Genomic DNA, 23,203 nt, shown 5'->3' with positions numbered 1-23,203 from the left:
TCCCATCATTCAAAAACATCATTTTGACCCTAAATTTTATATAAATTCTTCCAGCTTGTGAAAAAGAAGGCAGGTCAAGCAAATTCAGGTCCATGTGATCTTCACTCTAAGGGCTTGTAAAGGATGGTAAAAATAGGTGGCTGAGCTGCCTTTTTACCACCACCTTGCAATGCACGTGGTATGGACTGTACAGGGTTAACACAGTCAACATATTGCCTTTTCACTGCCTGTCAAACTCAAGTGGTGTTGGGTTACTCGATTATCCCCCAGGGGTTAAATCTGCCACATACGTTTGTTTCTCTTTTGCTGGGTACAATTCCCCCACAAGCTCGAGATAATGAAAAGACACAGGAAACAGCAGCGTGGTGTTTCAGCTCAATATTAAAATTTTATTCGGCAAGTTACATATTTGTATAACATCAACGTAAGGTGTTAGCCAAGCTGTAGCCAGTCATAGATTAATAGTTTGCATATGTAGTGAGAACGAAACTAGCTGATAATACTCTCATTTCTTAGAGATTACAGAGGTACCTCGGTTTGCGAATTTAATGCTTTAATTCTCCAAGACTTTTCATATTGTGGAAAATTCGTAAACCAAAACGCGGTTTCCTATAGGAATGCATTGAAAACTAAATAATCCGTTCCGGAGGTCAGAAAAAAGTTAAAAAAAAAGTATTTTATCTGTTCAAAACTCTTTATAAAGTGCACTTTAAAGGCATAAATACTGTACAGGGACATGTTTAAAAATTAATTTGTAAATGCATTGAAAACCAATTAATCATTCCAGAGGTCAGAAAAAAGTCCAAAAAGTTTTATCTGTTCAAAACTCTTTATAAAGTGAACTTTAAAGGCATAAATACTGTACAGGGACATGATTAAAAAAAAATCGTAAATGCATTGAAAACCAATTAATCTGTTCCGGAGGCCAGAAAAAAGTAAAAAAAAAGTCTTATCTGTTCAAAACTCTTTATAAAGTGCACTTTAAAGACATAGTACTGTACAGGGACATGTAAAAGAAAAATTAGTAAATGCATTGAAAACCAATTAATTCATTTGTATTGCAAAATAAATTTGTAAACTGAGCCATTATTCTCAATGGATTTTCATTCATAAACTGAAAATTATGTTAACCGAGGCGTTCGTAAACCGAGGTACGCCTGTACATATTTTCCAGTAAATCGGAACTCAACAGTTTTGTTATAGCTGAGATGGTCTGACTAGAAACTAATGTTAATGCAAAACTCACTTAAAGCGGAATTTTACCCAAAAAATAATGTTCTTTATTAAGGAATATACATTCCACATTAATAATCGTGCTACCAAAATTGGTATGTTATGTAAATTGCCTCCACCATTGTTCCTGTTTCTTCTTGCTGGAGGCTGCCATTTTGCTGAAGCCCAGAGCCCCTGAGCAGCAGTAAATCATAAAGAGGAACTAAACCCATCAATTTCATGGTTTCAAAAAACAGTTGCATTCCTGGAATGCTAAGATTGTTAACGGTAACATTTCCTTGTGTCCTCAACCAAGCTGTCAAACCATCAAATAGCTGTTATCATACGTGATCACATGTGCAGCATCATGTCAGTTGCAGATCAAACAGAAGCAGCTTCCATGGCTGTAAAGGGTAGGAGGGTTGAATTCCGCTTAAAGGCTGTCAGCAGATAGGCCTCTACAAATTCAACAGTGCCTAAAATGGAGAGCAACTGAGCATGTGCAGAGCAGGATGAGACAGGGTATTGCTGAATTTTAAACAGTATGAGCACTTATTTTTAAAGTTTTACACCTGCAAAAGGGGCCAGCATGAAGTGATCTACCAGGACTTAAAGCTGAGCTCCACCCAAAAGGGGAAGTTCCTTTATATATGATGTTATTATTCTGTTTTAAGAACTATATTACTTACCTTAGACATCTTTTACAGAGCATACAGCTCCAACCTTCGCAGGTTAAGAGACGAAGACTAGCTAATTCCATTGCTTTGAAACTGCTTAACCCCCCTGGCGGTATTCCCGAGTGTAGCTCGGGGTAAAGTTTCAGCACCACAAGCGGTAACCCCCCCCCGAGCTACACTCGGGAATACACTGCAGCGTTGCTCCGGGATCCCTCGATCACTTACCTTGTCCTGCGCTCCCGCGATGTCCCCCGTGCAGCGTCCCTGGCAATGTCCTCCGGCCGATGCCGGCATCTGTCATCTGGGTTCCGTCCCCTGCGACGTCGGGACGTACGGGGGACAGAACCGTCGGGAAATTTAAAAAAGTGACATTCACTAAATACACTAAAATCACATAGTATAACATTCCTGTTTCAAACCATTTCACATACATTTTGTCCCGAGTGCTTTGTCCGGCGCCCTGCCTGCATTTTTACTGTTCTTTCTGCCTGGAAACCGAGAAACGTCCATGGCGTCCAAAAAGCATCCCTTTAGGTCAAAAGCGGTTTTAGACCGGCTAGAGAACAGCGATAGTAAATCAGAACCACTTGCAGAATTGAGTGATAATGATTTGTGGGGGAAATTCCTCATCAGACACTGAAAACGATTCTGCGACTTTGCTCAGCGATGTGCGAACTTGGCGCTATATTTCACATTTCAGTGTTTTTGGTTTGATTATATTATTGAATTAAATTTATTATTATATTATTATTTTTTATGATTATTTATTAAATTATAATTTATGATTTCGTGTTTCAAATTTTATCATCCCCGGGATGTTTACTAGACTCTTGTTCGGACAGATTTCAGTGAGTTATTCCTAAGAATTACAGGCGTACAATAAAAAAATGACATATTTCCATGCAAAAAAAGTACCGCTTTGAGCACAGAGATACCGACATAATCAGAACGCTAGGGAGGTTAAGCAAGGAGCTGGACACAACAGTTCAAAAGAGTAAAGCCTGGTACACACAGTGAGCTTGTCGGATGAATGATCGTCTTTTGCATGCTAGTCTCATATAAAAAATGAATAGGTTACTAAAGTTACGAAAATTCTAGTATGACACAATGCAACTTCGGAAGTAATGTAATGTGTTGTATTGTATTGTAATGTATTCTTTTCTTTCTTTTTTTTTTTTTGTTTCTAATGTTTTCTTTGTTATAACACAGTTACATAGTTAGTCTGGCTGAAAAAAGACAAAAGTCCATCCAGTTCAACCATTAAAAAAAAAAGTTGTAATCCTACACCCACAGTTGATCCAGAGGAAGGCAAAAAACCCAGCAAAGCACGATCCAATGTGCTTCTGCAGGGAAAAAAAAAAATTAGAATTGTTTTTACAAGTGACCTTCCCTGTGTGGGCTGAACCGCTTGAAGTTTGTACTAATCTTTTACAAAACTTCAACAAAAACATAAAAATTCAAAAAAAAAAATTGCAGCTTACCTTCTTTAGATGCTCTAGTCTGTAACCTCTAGCAAGGAAAGGTGTTTACTTATTTCTCTTTATTATGTGGGGGCTGGGGAGCTGCATTTGCCATTATTAGCCCTGTCTGTACTGTGCAAGCAAATATCGTCTCATCAGTTGCGCTAGATTTGAACACTGTGTGCAGGGGCGGACTGACAACTCATGGGGCCCCCGGGCAATAGGGGATCATGGGGCCCCTGTGTCCTTGCCCAAACTCAAAAAAGCCTATGAAAAAGGTACCAGGGGCATCTCATGGCGCCCCCTACTGGCCCCGGGCCCTCGGGCAGTGTCCGAGTTTCCAAATGGTCAGTCCACCCCTGACTGTGTGTCTTACCAAAGGGTTAAAGATTTCAGGGCTGGGTTTCTTCATTGTATGGTAATGAGAACTGGACAAAGTCAGCCCCCAGCCCAGCTATTGGGACAGACCACTCTGAACTAGCTGGGAAATGCCATGACACCTTCTCCTGGAAAGGTAAGTAATATATCTACTTATGTGTTTATTTTTTTTTATATGATTTGTGAATAGGAACACACGACAAACATACAGTGGGGTTTTCTCAAATTTGACTGCAAAAGTGAAAATACACTTTAATGTAGCCTCCTATCCTATTGTAACACAACTAAAGTGGTGAACCTACTGGAGTAATTGTGGTGGAAATGTCGAGAGATGTATCAAATGTTCCATTCAGGTAACCTATTTATATATGTTTTTAAACCTCACGGGGATTGGTCCATGTTGCTTTATACATCTGCTGCATAATTGCTTTGGGTCTCCGAGACTTATTAAATCATACTTGAGATTTAACAAAACAATAAAATTTACTGTAATGACAACAGATGTGGTAACAATTTAAAGAAGAACTATAATGGATTTTGGATCTGTTCTATTTTATATATTTTTTTTTACACATTTGTAAAGCCCAACTGAACCCTAATTTTCAATTATTCAAATATATTCCTGGTGCATCAAAACAAGAGGTGGGCAAACTCTTACAGTTAATTTCCTTTCTAAAACAGCCACAGCCTTGTGAGGAAAAGCCTGTCCAATTCCAGAATTCCGAAGAGAAGGACCCTAGCTCTCTGTAAGGAAGCAGTGGTCTCTCTGCAGAGGTCTAGCACACCCCCTACTGACTACATATGTGACTAATATCTTAATTAATTCATGTTGCTTAAACCACTTCCAATAATCAGTAAAAATCAATATATTAAAACAATGCAATAAACTTAAACAGGATTCCTTAGTAATAATACTTAATATAGTTCCAATCCAAAAACGTAAAAAATAGAAATCTTCCTTCCCTCTGTGCACAATTAACAGAATTCCACACCAACATGCAAGTGGGTCCCACCACCTTTCCTCCTATGTGCTCACCTCTAGTTGTTGACCTAAGAACATACACTATATTGCCAAAAGTATTGGCCCCGCCCTCCAAATTATGTGATTCAGGTGTTCCAATCCGATCCATGGACACAGGTGTATACAATCAAGCCCCTAGGCATGCAGTCTGCTTCTACAGACATTGGTGAAAGAATGGGTCGCTCTCAGGAGCTCAGTGACTCCAAGCGTGGTCCCGTGATAGGTGGTCACCTGTGCAATAAGTCCATCCGTGACATTTCCTGGCTACTAAATATTCCACGCTCAACTGTTAGTGGGATTATAACAAAGTGGAAGCAACTGGGAACAACAGCAACTCAGCCACCAAGTGGTAGGCCACGTCATATGACAGAGCGGGGTCAGCGCATGCTGAAGCGCACAGTGCGCAGAAGTCACCAACTGTCTGCAGAGTAAATAGTTAAAGACCTCCAAACTTGGTGTGGCCTTCAGATGAGCCCAACAACAGTGAGTAGAGAGCTTCATGGAATGGGTTTCTATGGTCGAGCAGCTGGATCCAAGCATTACATCACCAAGTGCAATGCAAAGCATTGGATGCCGTGGTGTAAAGCACGCGGCTACTGGACTCTAGATTAGTGGAGACATGTTCTCTGGAGTGACCAATCACGCTTCTCCGGCAATCCGATTGACTTGTCTGGGTTTGGCGGTGGCCATGAGAACGGTACTTGCCTGACTGCATTGTGCCAAGTGTAAAGTTTGGTGGAGGTGGGATTATGGTGTGGGGTTGTCTTTCAGGGGTTGGGTTTGGCCCCCTAGTTCCAGTGAAAGGAACACTTAAGGCGTCAGCATACCAAGACATTTTGGACAATTTCATGCTCCCAACTTTGTGGGAAGAGTTTGGGGATGGCCCCTTCCTGTTCCAACATGACTGCGTACCAGTGCACAAAGCAAGGTCCATAAAGACATGGATGAGCCAGTTTGGGGTGGAGGAACTTGACTGGCCTGCACAGAGTCCTGACCTCAACCCCATAGAACACCTTTGGGATGAATTAGAGCGGAGACTGCGAGCCAGGCCTTCTCCCCCGACATCAGTGCCTGACCTGAAAAATGTGCTTCTGGAAGAATGGTCCAACCTTCCCATAGACACCCTCCTAAACCTTGTGGACGGCCTTCCCAGAAGAGTTGAAGCTGTTATAGCTGCAAAGGGCGGGGCCAACTCAATATTGAACCCTATGGACTAAGACTGGGATGCTATTAAAGTTCATATGCATGTAAAGGCCGGTGTCCCTATACTCTAGGCAATATAGTGTTTGTTATTACGTCTAGATGGATAGTTTACTCTCAGAGGGGTATATGTGTAATGGTCGTTATCTTCCTGGTTATCTTTATGGCTGATTTTCTCCTTTCATGAATCCTGGGGGATGTCTCTTTAACCACTTCAAGTCCGGACCAGGGGCGGACTGACCATTTGGAAACTCGGGCACTGACCGAGGCCCCGGGGTCAGTAGGGGGCCCCATGAGATGCCCCTGGTACCTTTTTCATAGGCTTTTTTGAGTTTTGGCAAGGACACAGGAGCCCCATGAATTGTCAGTCCGCCCCTGGTCCAGACACTTTCACCCCCTTCCTGTCCAGGCCAATTTTCAGCTTTCAGCGCTATCACACTTTGAATGACAATTGCGCGGTCATGCAACACTGTACCCATATGAATGTTTTAGCATTTTTTTGAGACAGATAAAGATTTATTTTGGTGATATTTATTCACCACTGGGATTTTTATTTTTTTTTTGCTATATAAATGAAAACATCCAAAAATTTTGAAAAAAAGTGTTTTTCTTATAGAATTTTGCAAATAAATAATATTTCATCATAAATCTTGGCCAAAATGTATTCAGTTATCTTTTTAGTAAAAAAAAAATAACCCAAATTATTTTATAACCAAAAATTATAATTTAAAAAAACATTTTTAAATTTTTGTTTAATTTTTTTATATTATTTATGGGTGGGTATTTTTTTACATACTGTCACCCTAGCAGTACAGTGTCACCATGGTGACACTGTATTACTTGTGGGGGGTGATGAAGATTTATTTATTTTTTTCCACATTGATTGCTTTTACACCCATAAAGGATGTAAAATCAATAATTTCTCCTTCTCTCTGGCTGCATTCTTGCAGCCATTGAGAAATGCTGTGTGAGCTGTGATTGGTCACAGCTTGTCACATGGTACAAGGCTGTTGTGAATAGCCTTGTACCATGTGACCTCTGTGATCATTCACAGATTTCACTAGTAGTAAGCAATGATGTCAGAAGTGACATCTAGTTTACCACTCTTCATGTGATCACTGATTGGCCAATCGGTGATCACATGATTGGGACCTCACACAGAGGTCCCATACGACGATCGGTGTTCCACTGTGTGCGGAGGACACAGCGGGCACCGGATCGCAGTGCTGCGCGCTTCCAGTGAGCGCGCACAGCTTAAAAATGTGGGCGCCGTTTGTGAACAGCAACCCGCCCCTGGACTGCCACCGTCCCGCCGTTTATATACAGCGGCCGGACGGCAAGTGGTTGAGAGACTATCGGTCTCTGCCTTCTGTGCTGCCGGTATATTCAAGAAAACACATAATGGCCTCTCATAGTGTAGTAAACACTATTCCAAGCATTTTTATTAATACTATTGCACTTACAATAATCTGATAAAAACGGTAAAAACTTCTCTAAAATCTCACTGTCCGGCTGCAAATCGGCTCTCCTGCGGCATCAGCGTCACCCGGCTCCTCCCACCCGTTATGTCACATGCCACGTGACTTCATCAGGAACGTATTTGATGTGTGCATCACCCTTTATATACACATTCACATTTTTTTAATTTGTGCAATTCATTTTAGACATTGGGAGCAGAATACATTATTCACAATTATTTGATTAGTTCACAGTTTTGAAGTAAGTGGCAGGTAGCATGGAAGCTTCATTATATATACTTTCACGCCCCTTTTTGAGTCAGGCCTATAGCTTTTCAATCAGTAACACTCATGCTTTCCGGAGACAGGAGACCTCTGGCTATAACTCAACCGGGGCATGTTGGACCTCTGCAGAGAGACCACTGCTTCCTGCAGTTTAATTTCCTTAAAGTGGCTGTAAACCTCAGACATGAAATCTGAAGCACATATTTCTATAGTGTTTACTTGCCTCTCTCCAAAGCACTAAGAGTCATTTTCATCTGCTGTCACGTTCCTCTGTCAGGAAGGGCATGCCAGTAAATGTGATGGCTCCTTTGGACAATCATCTGTGCACCTTCACAGGCTAATACCTGTTCCTTTCCGTGCATGCAAGAATTGGGCGCATGCTCACAATGGTACACGCATAGGCATGCTCACATGCACTTATGACAGATGTTGGCACCAGGCGGGCTATTTGAACTGTGCCAGTGCTCAGGGTCAGTACTGCTTTGTCTTTAGCCTCCAGTGTATCCTGTGATCCTGTATCCTGATTCCAGTTGCAGACCCATCTTGTCCTGACTACCCTCTGAACTCTGCCTGCACTGACCTCGGCTTGTCTCCGATCTCTGCTCCTGTCTGTTCCATTGGCTTCTGCTTCACTGATTGGTCCAGAACCGGCTTGTACCCTGACAGTGTTTGTGCCTGTGCCCCTGTACCTGATCCATCCTGCCTGTGTATGACCTGGCCCGTCTGATTCTGCTACTTTGCCTGCTGTCACCAGTACCTGCCTACTACTCTGCTGTCCCTGCTGATCTACATTCTGCTACCAGCAACTCTCTCATCTGCCCACTGTCGCCAGTACCAGTCTACTTCAGTCTGTTGCTTGCCTTACAGAAGACCCTTTATGACTTCACCTGCCCAGCGTGGACCCCTGCTCTGCTGCTAGCAAGAGTTACATGCACTGGAACCACTCTGCACTTCTGCACCTTCTGTTTACACTATTATGTACCCTGAGTCAGAGGTGTATGAGAGGCCTTCCTCATCATATTAGGCTCTGCTACCAGGTACATGATACTGAGTCACTTCTGACGGGTTTTTCTGACACCAAGAGCTAAAATGGTGACAGGGGAGGGAACTCCAGCACACAGCCTGTGATTGACAGCCTCAGCTCTGTTCCTGTGTGCCATGTGAACAGGGGGGTGTCGCTTCCCTCCAATCAGCTCTAAGAGCTCTTGTACAGTGTGTAACCTGCCCCCTGCTTTGTGAGTCTTAAAAAAATCCTTTTCGTCTTTGAGTTTTACAAGGATGATAGGACAAATAGCCTCAGATAAACAGGTACAACTTATGTAGGAGGATTTGTTTCATCTCTGTGTATTCACCTGAGGCCAATCACTTCACTGGGTATAGGTCACAACCTGAGTCAAAAAGCGGTCCCCTGCCAGCATGGTGCAGAATAGGAACCTTGCTCTTTTTGGAGGAGCAGTGGTCTCTCACACCCTCTACTGCATGGGTGTCAAACTAGCGACCCTCCAGCTGTTGTCAAACTACAAGTCCCATGAGGCATTGCAAGATTGACAGTTCCAAGCATGACTCCCAAAGGCAGAGGCATGATGGGAGTTGTAGTTTCACAACAGCTGGAGGGCTGCCATTTTGACACCCCTGATCTACTGACTCAAACCTATAGCTCTACAATCAGCAACACTCTTGCTTTCCGGGGACAGGAGAGCTCTGGGTCTGAATTAGCCATGGGCAAGTTGGACCTCTACAGAGAGACCACTGCTCCTCCATGAAAAGCAAGGTTCTCACTCTTTACAGACTTTACTGCTCAGGCTGTGGCTGAATAAACTGTAAGACTTAGCATACCTTTTGTTTTGATGCACCTGGAGTAGGGTTATCCAATTTATACAGAAAGTTTCATTGGGCTTTAAAATATGATTTATGCCAATATTTGTTTTGTTAATATGTATAAAGGATTGGAAGTTTAAGGAGTTGATGGTTGACACAGTACAATATTCTACTACAGCTCTGTTTATGGAGATTTTTTTTACTAGTAAACCATTAATCTGAGATGCAAGCATTACATAGAATTTACAGAGGTTTCTAAAGGAAACCTGCTTTTCTGCAGGCTCCCTCTGATTGAAACGGCACACAACATACTGGGGGGGAGGTGTTGGGAATGCAACAGCATGTATTGTATGTTAATATCACTTGACCAGTAGATGGCACTATACACTAAAGGTAACTAGTTGTGTATATCTGAAAACTTGTTGGTTCTTCCTCTTCTCTATCATCTTCAGGAAGTAATCTGTCTGTAAAATGTGCTCTGTATGTTTGTAACTTAAGCCACACAAGTAAAGTCATAATTCTGCCTCATCACTACCAGTGTCTTCTCTAACACATAACCAACAGGAGGGAGGTGGAATGTAAAGTAGAGCTAGCATTAATTATATTTTTCATGACAAAGAATATATAAACCCAACATTTCATATTCCTGCTATGTGCCTGCTGTACCATGTACTTGTATGAAAAAGTCTCCTGTTATCTTTATATCACTTCCTTTGTGTGAATTCCCTAGTAATCCTGCCAGTTGCTTTCCTATTAAAAACTGACTACACTAGACATGAGAGCACAGTGTAGTCAGTTATCTAGCTGTGCTTGGAACTCAGCCTGCTCTCCTCCAATGATCAGACTTGCCTTGACACCCGCCCTGCACAGCCTTTCACTGGTAAGGTCAGTGTACTGCTGTTTCTCCTCCCCCAGCTCTTATGTAGCTGAGAACAGAGGGAATGTGATCACTTTATATCTATGCACAAATGTTTTGCCTTTCATTTCTATTTTAAACTGATTGGGTTATTTTACAAGGTGAGGGTTTACAATTACTTTACAAGTTGTTTTCGGCAGTGCTAGTTGGCATTTACCCCCCGTGTAGAGTTAAAGTTTAATCTGTAAGGATGAGGTTTGGGTTCAACTCTATCATAGGTTCATAGTTAACAGACCTGGTGAATTGATTCAGAAATTCACCATAGTAACCATAATGGACTGTCTGGTCATTGAATTTGGGTCATCTGGCTCCGAATAGGCATTGGATAAGCCATTCCCCTTATTATAAAAGCCAGAATGAAAATGTAAAAGCGTAGTGAGTAAATACTTAGCTTGGCCCAGGCTTCTGACGTTTCTAGGAGGAATGGGTGGTGTCTCCATGACTTACTGCGGACTACTGAAATAGCTGGATACTCATTCATGATAATGCACCTCTTGCAATGGGCTGGAGTGCACACCCTTGGGATTTTGTGTGCCTAGCCATCTCAGGAGGTGCAGTGAGGTCCCCTGCACCTCCCGAATGTGTTGGAAGTCAGGGCCAAAGTAAGCAATTATATTTTTCTCTTTTTTTTTTTTTTTTTTAGAAAATCTTTATTTCTAAATCACCTTCGCAGGACTTTGGTGGGTGGTTCAATAGAGAGGGCCAATTTAAAAAAAAAAATACTAAAAATAAAATTAAAAATATATAACAAATTGCAATAATGAGTATGAGATCTTAAAATATATAAAAGAATATTCATAAAGCTAGTACTTGCTTTATGAATATTCTTTTATATATTTTAAGATCTCATATTCATTATTGCAATTTGTTATATATTTTTTATTTTATTTTTAGTATTTTTTTTTTGATTATTGATGATTAATACCATTATTATTAATATTTAGACACTTGTTCACATAGAGGGCGCGGCACCACATATTTATTTTATTTTAGTATACATATATGAGGATGTAAAGAGGAGCTGGCGAACTCACTTTTTATTTATATATATATAGTTTTTGTATTATATATATTTTATAATTCTAGTGGCTCACAGGTAATTTCACATTTGTCAATAGAGAGGGCCTTCCATTTTTGTGCAAGGTCCACTTCAAATGTTGACAACATGTGACACGGTGATTTACAGGCAGGAGACTGTGGTAGATGGGCATCTAAAGTGGACCTTGCATGAAAATGGAAGGCCCTCTCTATTGAACCCCTCCCCAAAGTCCTGCGAAAGTGATGTAGAAATTAAACTTTTCTAAAAAAAAAAAAAAGAAAAATACAGTGGGGCAAAAAAGTATTTAGTCAGCCACCAATTGTGCAAGTTCTCCCACTTAAAAAGATGAGAGAGGCCTGTAATTGGCATCATAGGTAGACCTCAACTATGAGAGACAAAATGAGAAAAAAAATCCAATCACATTGGCTGATTTGGAAAGAATTTATTTGCAAATTATGGTGGAAAATAAGTATTTGGTCACCTACAAACAAGCAGGATTTCTGGCTCTCACAGACCTGTACCTTCTTCTTTAAGAGGCTCCTCTGTCCTGCACTCATTACCTGTATCAATGGCACCTGTTTGAACTTGTTATCAGTATAAAAGACACCTGTCCACAACCTCAAACAGTCACACTCCAAACTCCACTATGGTGAAGACCAAAGAGCTGTCGAAGGACACCAGAATCAAAATTGTAGACCTGCACAAGGCTGGGAAGACTGAATCTGCAATAGGCAAGCAGCTTGGTGTGAACAAATCAACTGTGGGAGCAATAATTAGAAAATGGAAGACATACAAGAGCACTGATAATCTCCCTCGATCTGGGGCTCCACGCAAGATCTCACCCCGTGGGGTCAAAATGATCACAAGAACGGTGAGCAAAAATCCCAGGCCCACACGGGGGACCTAGTGAATGACCTGCAGAGAGCTGGGACCAACGTAACAAAGGCTACCACCAGTAACACACTACGCCGCCAGGGACTCAGATCCTGCAGTGCCAGACGTGTCCCCCTGCTTAAGCCAGTACATGTCCGGGCCCGTCTGAAGTTTGCTAGAGAGCATTTGGATGATCCAGAAGAGGATTGGGAGAATGTCATATGGTCAGATGAAACCAAAATAGAACTGTTTGGTAGAAACACAACTCGTCGTGTTTGGAGGAGAGAGAATGCTGAGTTGCATCGAAAGAACACCATACCTACTGTGAAGCATGGGGGTGGCAACATCATGCTTTGGGGCTATTTCTCCGCAAAGGGACCAGGACGACTGATCCATGTACAGGACAGAATGAATGGGGCCATGTATCGTGAGATTTTGAGTGCAAACCTCCTTCCACCAGCAAGGGCATTGAAGATGAAACGTGGCTGGGTCTTCCAACATGACAATGATCCCAAACATACCGCCCGGGCAACGAAGGAGTGGCTTCGTAAGAAGCATTTCAAGGTCCTGGAGTGGCCTAGCCAGTCTCCAGATCTCAACCCCATAGAAAACCTTTGGAGGGAGTTGAAGGTCCATGTTGCCCAGCGACAGCCCCAAAACATCACTGCTCTAGAGGAGATCTGCATGGAGGATGGGCCAACATACCAGAAACAGTGTGTGCCAACCTTGTGAAGACTTACAGGAAACGTTTGACCTCTGTCATTGCCAACAAAGGATATATAACAAAGTATTGAAATGAACTTTTGATATTGACCAAATACTTATTTTCCACCATAATTTGCAAATAAATTATTTCCAAATCAGCCAATGTGATTGTCTGGATTTGTTTTCTCATTTTGTCTCTCATAGTTGAGATCTCCCTATGATGCCAATTACAGGCCTCTCTCATCTTTGTAAGTGGGAGAACTTGCACAATTGGTGGCTGACTAAATACTTTTTTGCCCCACTGTATAATTGCTTACTTTGGCCCTGACTTCCAACACATTCGGGAGATGCAGGGGACTTCACTGCACCTCCTGGGATAGCTGGGAACACAAATTCCCAAGGGTGTGCGCTCCAGCCCATTGCAAAGGGAGCATTATTGTCACCCCATATCACAAAAGTGCCTACACACCTTTGTATCAGTGTCACTAGTTGTGATTTTCATGAAAACTAGAGATTAAAATACAAATAGGCTTTCCAAATGATATTGTCATGCATACGCTTATATGAGATGTTAGTGGTTGGGTTTACATGTACTTTAACAAGCTATACTTGAGTTCTTTGAATTGTAATGCCCTACCTGTGTGCACAGATTTGTACTCCCAAATATACAGTTGTGTTCAAAATAATAGCAGTGTGTTGAAAAAAGTGAATAAAGCTCAAAATCCTTCTAATAGCTTTTATTTCCATCCACACAAATGCATTGGGAACACGACACATTCTATTCCAAATCAAAACATGAAGAAAAATACATCAAATTTGTGTTGTTCCTCTAAAAAAATGGAAGAAAAGTGAATATTAGACGATTCAAAAAAATCGCAGTGTTTGTATTCTTCTTTACAAACTCAAACATTCGCTATATAAACCGAGAAATGTTTGAAGATTTTGCTTTCCTTTGAATGACTTCATGAATATTTGGTTGTAGTCGCACTGTTTCTGAGAACTGCTGTACATCTGTGTTGCATGGAGTCACCCAACTTCTGGCCCCTGTGATCAGGTATTCCAGCCCAGGATGATTGGACCACATTCCACAGTTCTTCTCTATTTCTTGGTTTTGCCTCAGAAACGGCATTTTTGATGTCACCCCACAAGTTTTCTATTGGATTAAGATCCGGGGATTGGGCTGGCCGCTCCATAACGTCCATCTTGTTGGTCTGGAACCAAGATGTTGCACGTTTACTGGTGTGTTTGGGGTCGTTGTCTTGTTGGAACTCCCATTTCAAGGGCATTTCCTCTTCAGCATAAGGCAGCATGACCTCTTCAAGTATTCTGATGGATTCAAACTGATCCATGATCCCTGGTATGTGATAAATAGGCCCAACACCGTAGTATGAGAAACATCCCCATATCATGATGCTTGCACCACCATGCTTCACTGTCTTCACAGTGTACTGTGGCTTGAATTCGGTGTTTGGGGGTCGTCTGACAAACTGTCTCCGCCCACTAGACCCAAAAAGAACAATCTTACTTTCATCAGTCCACAAAATGTTGCGCCATTTCTCTTCAGGCCGGTCAATGTGCTCTTTGGCAAATTGTAACCTCTTCAGCATGTCTTTTTCCCAACAGTGGGACTTTGCGGGGATTTCTTGCAGATAGCTTGGCTTCACATAGGCGTCTTCTAATTGTAACAGTCCTCACAGGGAACGTCACACCTTCTTTCATCTTCCTGGAGCTGATTGTTGGCTGAGTCCGCGCCATTTTGGCCTTTCTTCTATCCATTTGAATGGTAGTTTTTCGCTTTCTTCCACGTCTTTCAGGTTTTGGTTGCCATTTTAAAGCATTTGCGATCATTTTAGCTGAGCAGCCGATCATTTTCTGCACTTCTTTATATGATTTCCCCTCTCCAATCCAATTTTAATCAAGGTACGCTGTTCTTCTGAACAATGTCTGGAACGACCCATTTTCCTCAGAATTTCAGAGAGAAATGCTCTTTAACCAACATGTACAACATTTGCTGCCTTCCTTCCTTAAATAAGGGCAATAATTGCCACCTGTTTTTCAAAGAATGAATGACCTCACTAATAGAACTCCACACTGCTATTATTTTGAACACGCCCCTTTCAATGAGTGATTCAATGACACAGAATCAGCAGCATGCATGGCATGACTGTTGGGTCTGTTGGATTTCTATCACTCTACTACACCTGCTAGGAAATTATTTGCCATGTAGAAATATCATTTCTACCAAAAACTGTGATTGATCCGGTTAGTGATGTCTGACTGCTATTGTTTTGAACACAACTGTACTTTTAGGGACAAATTTTTGTCCGCACATTTACTAGTTTTTTTTTCTTTTATTTGGGGCCTTTTGGGGGTTTTTTGTAGCACAGACCCCTGACTGCTACTGCTATTTGTCCCAGGTTCTATTCCTGATTGGGTGCACAACAGTCAGGCACACAGCAGTTTCTCTGTCTTTCCACTTAATAACCAGGCAGAGTTTCTTTTGTGGGTTTATTGGTTGAAGAACTTGGATGGTGAATGGGATGAGCCTTGGGATACTCCAGAACTAGTGCAACATGAACTGTGCACACTAGTAAAACTAAGGTCTTCAAAGTAGGCCTGTAATAAAGGAGGATATGGACATACAGCTACAGGAGTACAGGGCAGCACAGTGGCTAAATGGTTAGCACTTCCGCCTTGCAGTACTAGGGTCATTGGTTAGAATCCCAGCCACGGCACCACCTGCCTGGAGTTTGCATGTTCTCCCTGTGCCTGGGACCTTACATTGTACGCCCCTTGAGGGTTAGGTACTGATGTGAATGTACTATATATATATGTAAACTGCTGCACTATATAAACACCTGAAATAATAATAATAGGAGTAGCCCATACTGGTAACAGCCCTGATCAAGCAACATTGAAATATTCTCTAACAAAAGAGGAAAATCAGCAACAGCCTCTCCAGGATCTCTCTCAGGCCTTTATTCACTGTGTCCCTGTATACATGGACGCCTCTTTCCTGTATCAGCCAGACCCTGTACTATGAGCCTCCCAGCCAGATCCTCAGCAGACTTTACTCCAGACTGTTCTCCCCTGCTTGGAACCAACTCTCCCTGAGCTGGGACTGTGTTGAACCATTTGCAGGCTCCACTGAATGGACCAGGAGGGCAGACAGACCCTCCCGGCCTGGTCTCTCTCCACCAGGCAAAGGACCCTGCTGTTCTAGGCCCCATACTATTTATGTACACCTTAGCCCCTTGTTGGTCACCCTCCCAACCAGGAATTGGCGGAAGCAGCATAAATATTCAGGCTGCCCATTTGGTTTCTCCATGCCTATGTTCCAGAACCACCCACAGAGTTCTGAAATGCAGGGAGGAGCAATCAAACGTGCAACCTTTGAAACCCAGAACATCCAGAAGTAATCAATCTGCTCCTCAGGCTACAGAGGAGCCCAAACTAAATTTGCCTACAGCTAGTAGCACCTAGGTAGGAGGGTGCTACGTTTATTTAAAGTACACCATTTTGCTGGGGTGATAACAGTACAGCGGGTAGTTGTTGCTGACAATCCTTTCCAGAGCTGCCTTTTTTCTTAGCACCTCACTTCATCCTTTGGCTGCGGGTGGCTGCGGGAGTGGGAACAGCTGCGATTCCTACAACCACCCGCAGTAGTTTGAACCTAGATTGAGCTCAGGAGTCACAGTTCTTGTGTCCTGAAACAATATATATTATTTAAAACATTTCAAAGAACTCTTTAACGCTTCTTTGACCTCAGCATTCCTAATGCTATATATCAGAGGATTTAACATAGGTATACCTATACTGTAGAAGACAGAAGCCACCCAGTCCTGATGTAAAGTGCTAGAGGATGGACGAAAATACACAAAGAAGACAGTTATATAGAAGACACTGACAGCAGTTATATGAGAAGTACACGTATTAAAAGCCTTGTATCTACCACGGGCTGATTGTATATTCAGAATGGCCCTGACAATATTGGTGTATGACACAAAGATGAGTATGATACTGCTTACGCTGACCAAACTACCTAAAATAATCAAAGCAATAAAGTTCTTGGATGTATCAGAACAGGATAGCTTGTAGAGTGGTGGAAGGTCACAGAAGAAATGATCAATAATGTTGGATCCGCAAAAATTCAGACGGAATGCGGCCACCGTGTGCACAAAAGAATTGCAAAAGCCTCCAAAATAGGCAGCAATCAACATCTGGAGACACAAAACACTGCTCATGTGAGCCTGGTATAGCAATGGACTACAAATGGCCACATAGCGATCGTAGGCCATGACTCCTAGAAGAAGACTTTCTGTACTTCCGAAGGACCCGAAAAAGAAAAACTGCATGGCACAGCCAGCAAAAGAGATGGCTTTGGTTTCACTTAGAAGGTCCGTCAACATTTTAGGCAGGACCACTGAGGAACATGAAAAGTCCACAAAGGAAAGATTGCTCAAAAACAAGTACATTGGCTTGTGAAGGCGTTTGTTTGCTATGTTTAGGAACATAAAGCCAACATTACCAACTACGGTTGTGATATAAACATGCAGAAATAGGACGAACAAAGGAATTTTCAGTTTGGCATTGTCAGTGAGCCCAGTGAGTATAAATTCTGTTACAGAAGTCCTATTCATCTCCAATAAATGTAAATGTTCTCCATCTGTTTAATAAGCAAGATAAATGTTGTGAATACCTGACCAAAGGGATATTCTGGTAAAAGATGCTTATTCCAATTCTACAGTGCTTTGTATTATTCATATCACCCCACAAGCACCTACAGTCTAATGACCCTACCCCAGTCTTCTATATTAATAAAACCAGTTAGTCTAGTTTATAGATTGAAGCCAATGAGCCTCTATTGGTTGTGTCCATGGGGTAACTCCATTTCCTTAACAGAGATTATATATTCAAGTTGATAGACGTACGATCAAACTACAGTGCCTCTTTGTATGCCGTCACTTCATCTAAAACAGTAGGGTATTTGATTTGGTCTGGTGTTATTAACCATTTGGATGTAAGCAGGGGCGGACTGACAACTCATGGGGCCCCCGGGCAATAGGGGATCATGGGGCCCTTGTGTCCTTGTCCAAACTCAAAAAAGCCTATGAAAAAGGTACCAGGGGCATCTCATGGGGCCCCTTACTGATTCCGTCACGTCATCTAAAACAGTATGGTATTTGATTTGGTCTGGTGTTATTAACCATTTGGATGTAAGCAGGGGCAGACTGACAACTCATGGGGCCCCCGGGCAGTAGGGGATCATGGGGCCTCTGTGTCCTTGCCCAAACTCAAAAAAGCCTATGAAAAAGGTATCAGGGGCATCTCATGGGGCCCCTTACTGACCCGGGACCTCGGGCAGCGCCCGAGTTTCCAAATGGTCAGTCCGCCCCTGGATGTAAGGTAAATAAATGAAATCGTATCCAGTTATATTGTTGTGCGCAGTACATTCCACCCCAATAGGCATTAACCTCCCTAGCGGTCTGATTATGTCCATATTTCTGTGCTCAAAGCGGTACATTTTTTTGCATGGAAATATGTATTTTTTTATTGTAGGCCTGTAATTCTTAGGAATAACTCACTGAAATCTGTCCGAACAAGGGTCTAGTAAACATCCCGGGGATGATAAAATTTGAAACATGAAATCATAAATTGTAATATAATAAATAATCATAAAAAATAATAATAAATGTAATTCAATAATATAATCAAACCAAAAACACTGAAATGTGAAATAGAGCGCCAAGTTCGCACATCGCTGAGCAAAGTCGCAGAATCGTTTTCAGTGTCTGATGAGGAATTTCCCCCACGAATCATTATCACTCAATTCTGCAAGTGGTTCTGATTTACTATCGCTGTTCTCTAGCCGGTCTAAAACCGCTTTTGACCTAAAGGGACGCTTTTTGGACACCATGGACGTTTCTCAGTTTCCAGGCAGAAAGAACAGTAAAAATGCAGGCAGGACAAAGCACTCGGGACAAAATGTATGTGAAATGGTTTGATACAGGAATGTTATACGATGTGATTTTAGTGTATTTAGTGAATGTCACTTTTTGACATTTTTGAATTTCCTGCCAGTTCTGTCCGCCGTACGTCCCGACGTCGCAGGGAACGGAACCCGGAAGACGGATGCCAGCGAGAGATGGCTGGGGACGCTGCAGGGGGGACACCGTGGGAGCGCAGGACAAGGTAAGTGCTAAAGGGATCACCGGAGAAGCGCTGCAGTGTATTCCCGAGTGTAGCTCGGGGTTACCGCTTCTGGTACTGAAAGTTAACCCCGAGCTACACTCGGGAATACCACCGGGGGGTTAATTACAGCTCGGCATACATTTTTTATATATTTGAATAAAGGTTATATATTTGAGATTCATCAATTGGCCAGATGGTGCATAGGGAAACGCACCCTCGTCCAGTATAGATTTGTTTTTTGCCAAAGACGATGATTTACAATTAGGGCTTAGTTCAATGAGCCTCTTTTTTTGGAGTTGTGCGATAAATTGAGAGCACCTAGAAAAAATAAATCATCTAGTGCCTTGAGGGTATTTCACACTAGATGCAGTCCAGTGCGGTTTTTTTCTGCATCAAAAATGCATGCACAGTGTTTTCCATGTATTCCAATGGTCCTAGTTCACACCAGTGCAGAAAAAAAGTAGAACATGCTGCATGTTTTTCTGCCCAGAATTGTACTGGAACACAGCAAAATGTATCAGAAACACATTGGAACGGAGTGTGGTGTGAACTGTAAGCAAAAACGCATCCGAAACGCATCTGGACTGCATTTTTGTGGTGTGAACAGGCCCTAAAGGACGCTAAACCCAGCAATTTAGGGCAGCAGACCTTGTGTTACCTGCCAAGGACATAGCCATCCTAATGAGTGGCATATATCAAACTGAACCAAAAAAAAGTTGCTAAAAAAAAAAAATTAATAAAAATCACCCTGCTAAAAAAGGAATGTTTTTATTTTTTTATTTGCCTGCCACCCATTTGTCTAATCTTCCATTTCTTAAAGAGCTACAGTTGCCAAATGTACTACTGGAGCTCAATGGATGGGGTGGACCTGCAGGAGTATTGATCATCCCAGAAGAGACAGACTAGCTATGGGAAAGGAGAGCAGGAGAACGCATAACTGAGTTGCTGTCAGGGGCCTCTTAGAATATCAACAATGGACATAAGAATAGAGAAGTCTTTTCCAGTTTGCTCAGTGGCTTCAAATTTATGCTGCCACAAAAATGCATCTCAAAAGCCTACAGAAGATGAAACAGGGCAAAGCTGAAGTCCCTAGGCAGATACAATATTCAGAGTGCAACTGTCACAGATCAACCTTCTGTCATATCCATTTAAATGGTTGGTGGTCATCAGCATCAGGATTGGCTGTTTGGGGTGTAATCAACCATCAATTAGTTGGTTGGAGATCAACCATCTCCGATGCATTGACCCCTTTGCCTGATGTTGCTGATTCTATTGCCTACTCTTTGGGGTTGATTTACTAAGGGCAAACCCACATGGAAGAAAAATATATTTTACATAGTTACATAGTTAGTCTGGCTGAAAAAAGACAAAAGTCCATCCAGTTCAACCATAAAAAAAAAGTTATAATCCTACACCCACAGTTGATCTAGAGCAGTGGTTCTCAACCTTCCTAATGCCGTGACCCTTTAATACAGTTCCTCATGTTGTGGTGACCCCCAACCATAAAATTATTTACCCAGCAATTATAATTCATGAAGTGTCGTTTTACCTCCAATACTGCTGCTTTCAATACAGTAGCTGCTTTTAACAGAGTAGCTGCTTTCAACACAGCAGCTGCTTTCTACACAGTAGCTGCTCTTTACACATCGGAAATATGTGTTTTTTGATGGTCTTAGGGGACTCCTGTGAAAGGGTCGTTCGACCCCCAAAGGGGTCGCGACCCACAGGTTGAGAACCACTGATCTAGAGGAAGGCAAAAAAAAAAAACCCAGCAAAGCACGATCCAATTTGTTCCTGCTGGGAAAAAAATTCCTTCCTGATCCCCCAAAAGGCAATTTTAAAAATATTCTTCCCAAATATATTGACATATATTTTAAATACTAAAATTTTGCCCGTATTCAATATATATATATATTTGTTGAAATGCGTTTTTTATATATTATAAAATATATGAAAAATATTTTTAAAAATATTTTTTTTAAGTATATTCTTCAATTTTTTTAACATATAAAAAAGTAATTTTAACATATATGTTTACATATATTTATAAATGCATTCCAAAAAATGTAGATTAAATGTATTTTTAAAGACATACAGTATATTTTAAAATGTATTTTTAAAAATACTTTTCATATATTTTGTAATATATAAAAACACATTTCAACATACAGTATATATAATATATATATCTTAAATATATTTTGAAATATATTAAATACGGCTCAAATTGTAGTACTTCAAATATATGTCAATATATTTGGGAAATATATTTTTAATATATATTTAAAATATATTTTTCTTCCATGTAGGAATAGACTGTGCATTTTGAAAGTGCAGTTGCTCTAGTCTAGAGCTTAGTAAATACAGTGAAGCTTCACTATGTAAATATGCACTAGATCAGCAATGGGCAAACTACGGCCCGCAGAGAACGTGAGGGGAGCTAGGCTCCTCTCACAGTCCGCCCTGAAGACCGGTGTAGCATGAAAATCTGTCTCCTATGAGGATTTGTCCCCCTCGACGTATCTGCGCATGTGCCGGAGATCGCCGATCGGCTGCTAATGCCTGAAACTGGCACATGCGCAGATACGTCGAGGGGGACAGATCCTCATAGGAGACAGATTTTCATGCTACACCGGAACGGCGCGGGAACACGGCGAGAGGAACACGCGGAGCAAAGGTAAGTGAATTGACATAGGGGGGACTTGGGGACTTAATATGGGGAATGAATTACTATAGGGGGATGAATTACTATTACATTACATTACATTACATTGAGTTTATATAGCGCCAAAGGGTTTGCTCAGCGCTGTACAATAGAGGGGGGGACAATACATGAAACATTACAGCAGCTACGAACAGCACACGAGGGGTAAGAGGGCCCTACTCTTTCGAGCTTACAATCTGGGAGGGAGGGGGTAGTGGTACAGGAGGAAGTGGCTGTGGGGGATGGAGTGGTAGGAGGAATGAAGGAGAGCAGCAGTTAGGTGAGGGTGGGGTAGGCTTCCCTGAAGAGGTGGGTTTTCAGGGAGCGCCTGAAGGTGAGGAGGGAAGGTGACAGTCTGATGGATTGGGGTAGTGAGTTCCAGAGGATGGGGGAGGACCTGGAGAAGTCTTGCAGACGTGCGTGTGAGGAGGAGACCAGGGAGCAAGATAGAAGGAGGTCCTGTGAAGAGCGAAGGGTACGGGTAGGGTGGTACTTGGGAATCAGGTCGGTGAGGTAGTTAGGGGCAGTGTTGTGAATGGCTTTGTAGGTCAGAGTGAGTAGTTTGAATTTGATGCGTTGGGCGATAGGGAGCCAGTGGAGGGAGAGGCAGAGGGGGGTGGCAGAGGTGGAGCGGCTGGTGAGGTGGATGAGTCTGGCAGCTGAGTTCAGGATGGTCTGAAGCGGGGAGAGTTTGCACTGGGGTAGGCCAGTGAGGAGGGAGTTGCAGTAGTCAAGGCGTGAGATAATCAGGGAGTGCACAAGTAGTTTAGCGGTGTCTGGGGTAAGGAAGGTGCGTATTTTGGCGATATTGCGGAGGTGGAGCCTGCATGTGTTTGTGAGTGATTTGACATGAGGTTGGAAGGAGAGGTTAGAGTCCAGAATGACCCCAAGGACTTTGGCATGCGGGGCGGGATTGATGGTGGTGATGTTAGTAGTGATGGATAGGATGGGGGGGGGGCGCGGGCAGGAGGGAAGACGAGAAGCTCGGTTTTGGAGAGGTTGAGTTTGAGGAAATGGAGCGACATCCAGTCAGAGATGTCGTTTAGGAGGTGAGTGATGCGGGCGGAGAAAGTGGAGGTGAGGTGAGGGGTGGAGAGGTAAATTTGAGTGTCATCAGCATAGAGATGGTAGTTGAAGCCGTGGGAGTGTATGAGTTTGCCAAGGGAGGAGGTGTAGATGGAGAAGAGAAGGGGTCCAAGGACAGAGCCCTGGGGGACCCCAACAGAGAGGGGGAGGGAAGGGGATGTGGCACCATTGTAGGAAACG

At 42.4% G+C, this 23,203-nt stretch overlaps 1 protein-coding gene across 1 annotated transcript; it reads right to left on the bottom strand.

Annotated features, from left to right (window-relative positions):
* Window positions 1-16,763: 16,763 nt before the first annotated feature.
* Window positions 16,764-21,764, bottom strand: LOC149447904 (olfactory receptor 5AP2-like). Its single transcript, XM_089651893.1, has 2 exons — window positions 21,733-21,764; window positions 16,764-17,670 (listed from the first exon to the last, which is right to left on the bottom strand). Exons 1-2 carry the CDS (start codon window positions 21,762-21,764, stop codon window positions 16,764-16,766), a joined length of 939 nt encoding a protein of 312 aa, XP_089508019.1.
* Window positions 21,765-23,203: the final 1,439 nt, after the last annotated feature.

The sequence above is a fragment of the Staurois parvus genome, unplaced genomic scaffold (assembly GCF_062004578.1).
Source record: "Staurois parvus isolate SC_StPar_1 unplaced genomic scaffold, SC_StPar_1.0 ptg000667l, whole genome shotgun sequence".
NCBI lineage: Eukaryota > Metazoa > Chordata > Amphibia > Anura > Ranidae > Staurois > Staurois parvus.
This window is presented reverse-complemented; position numbering and strand designations above follow the sequence as displayed.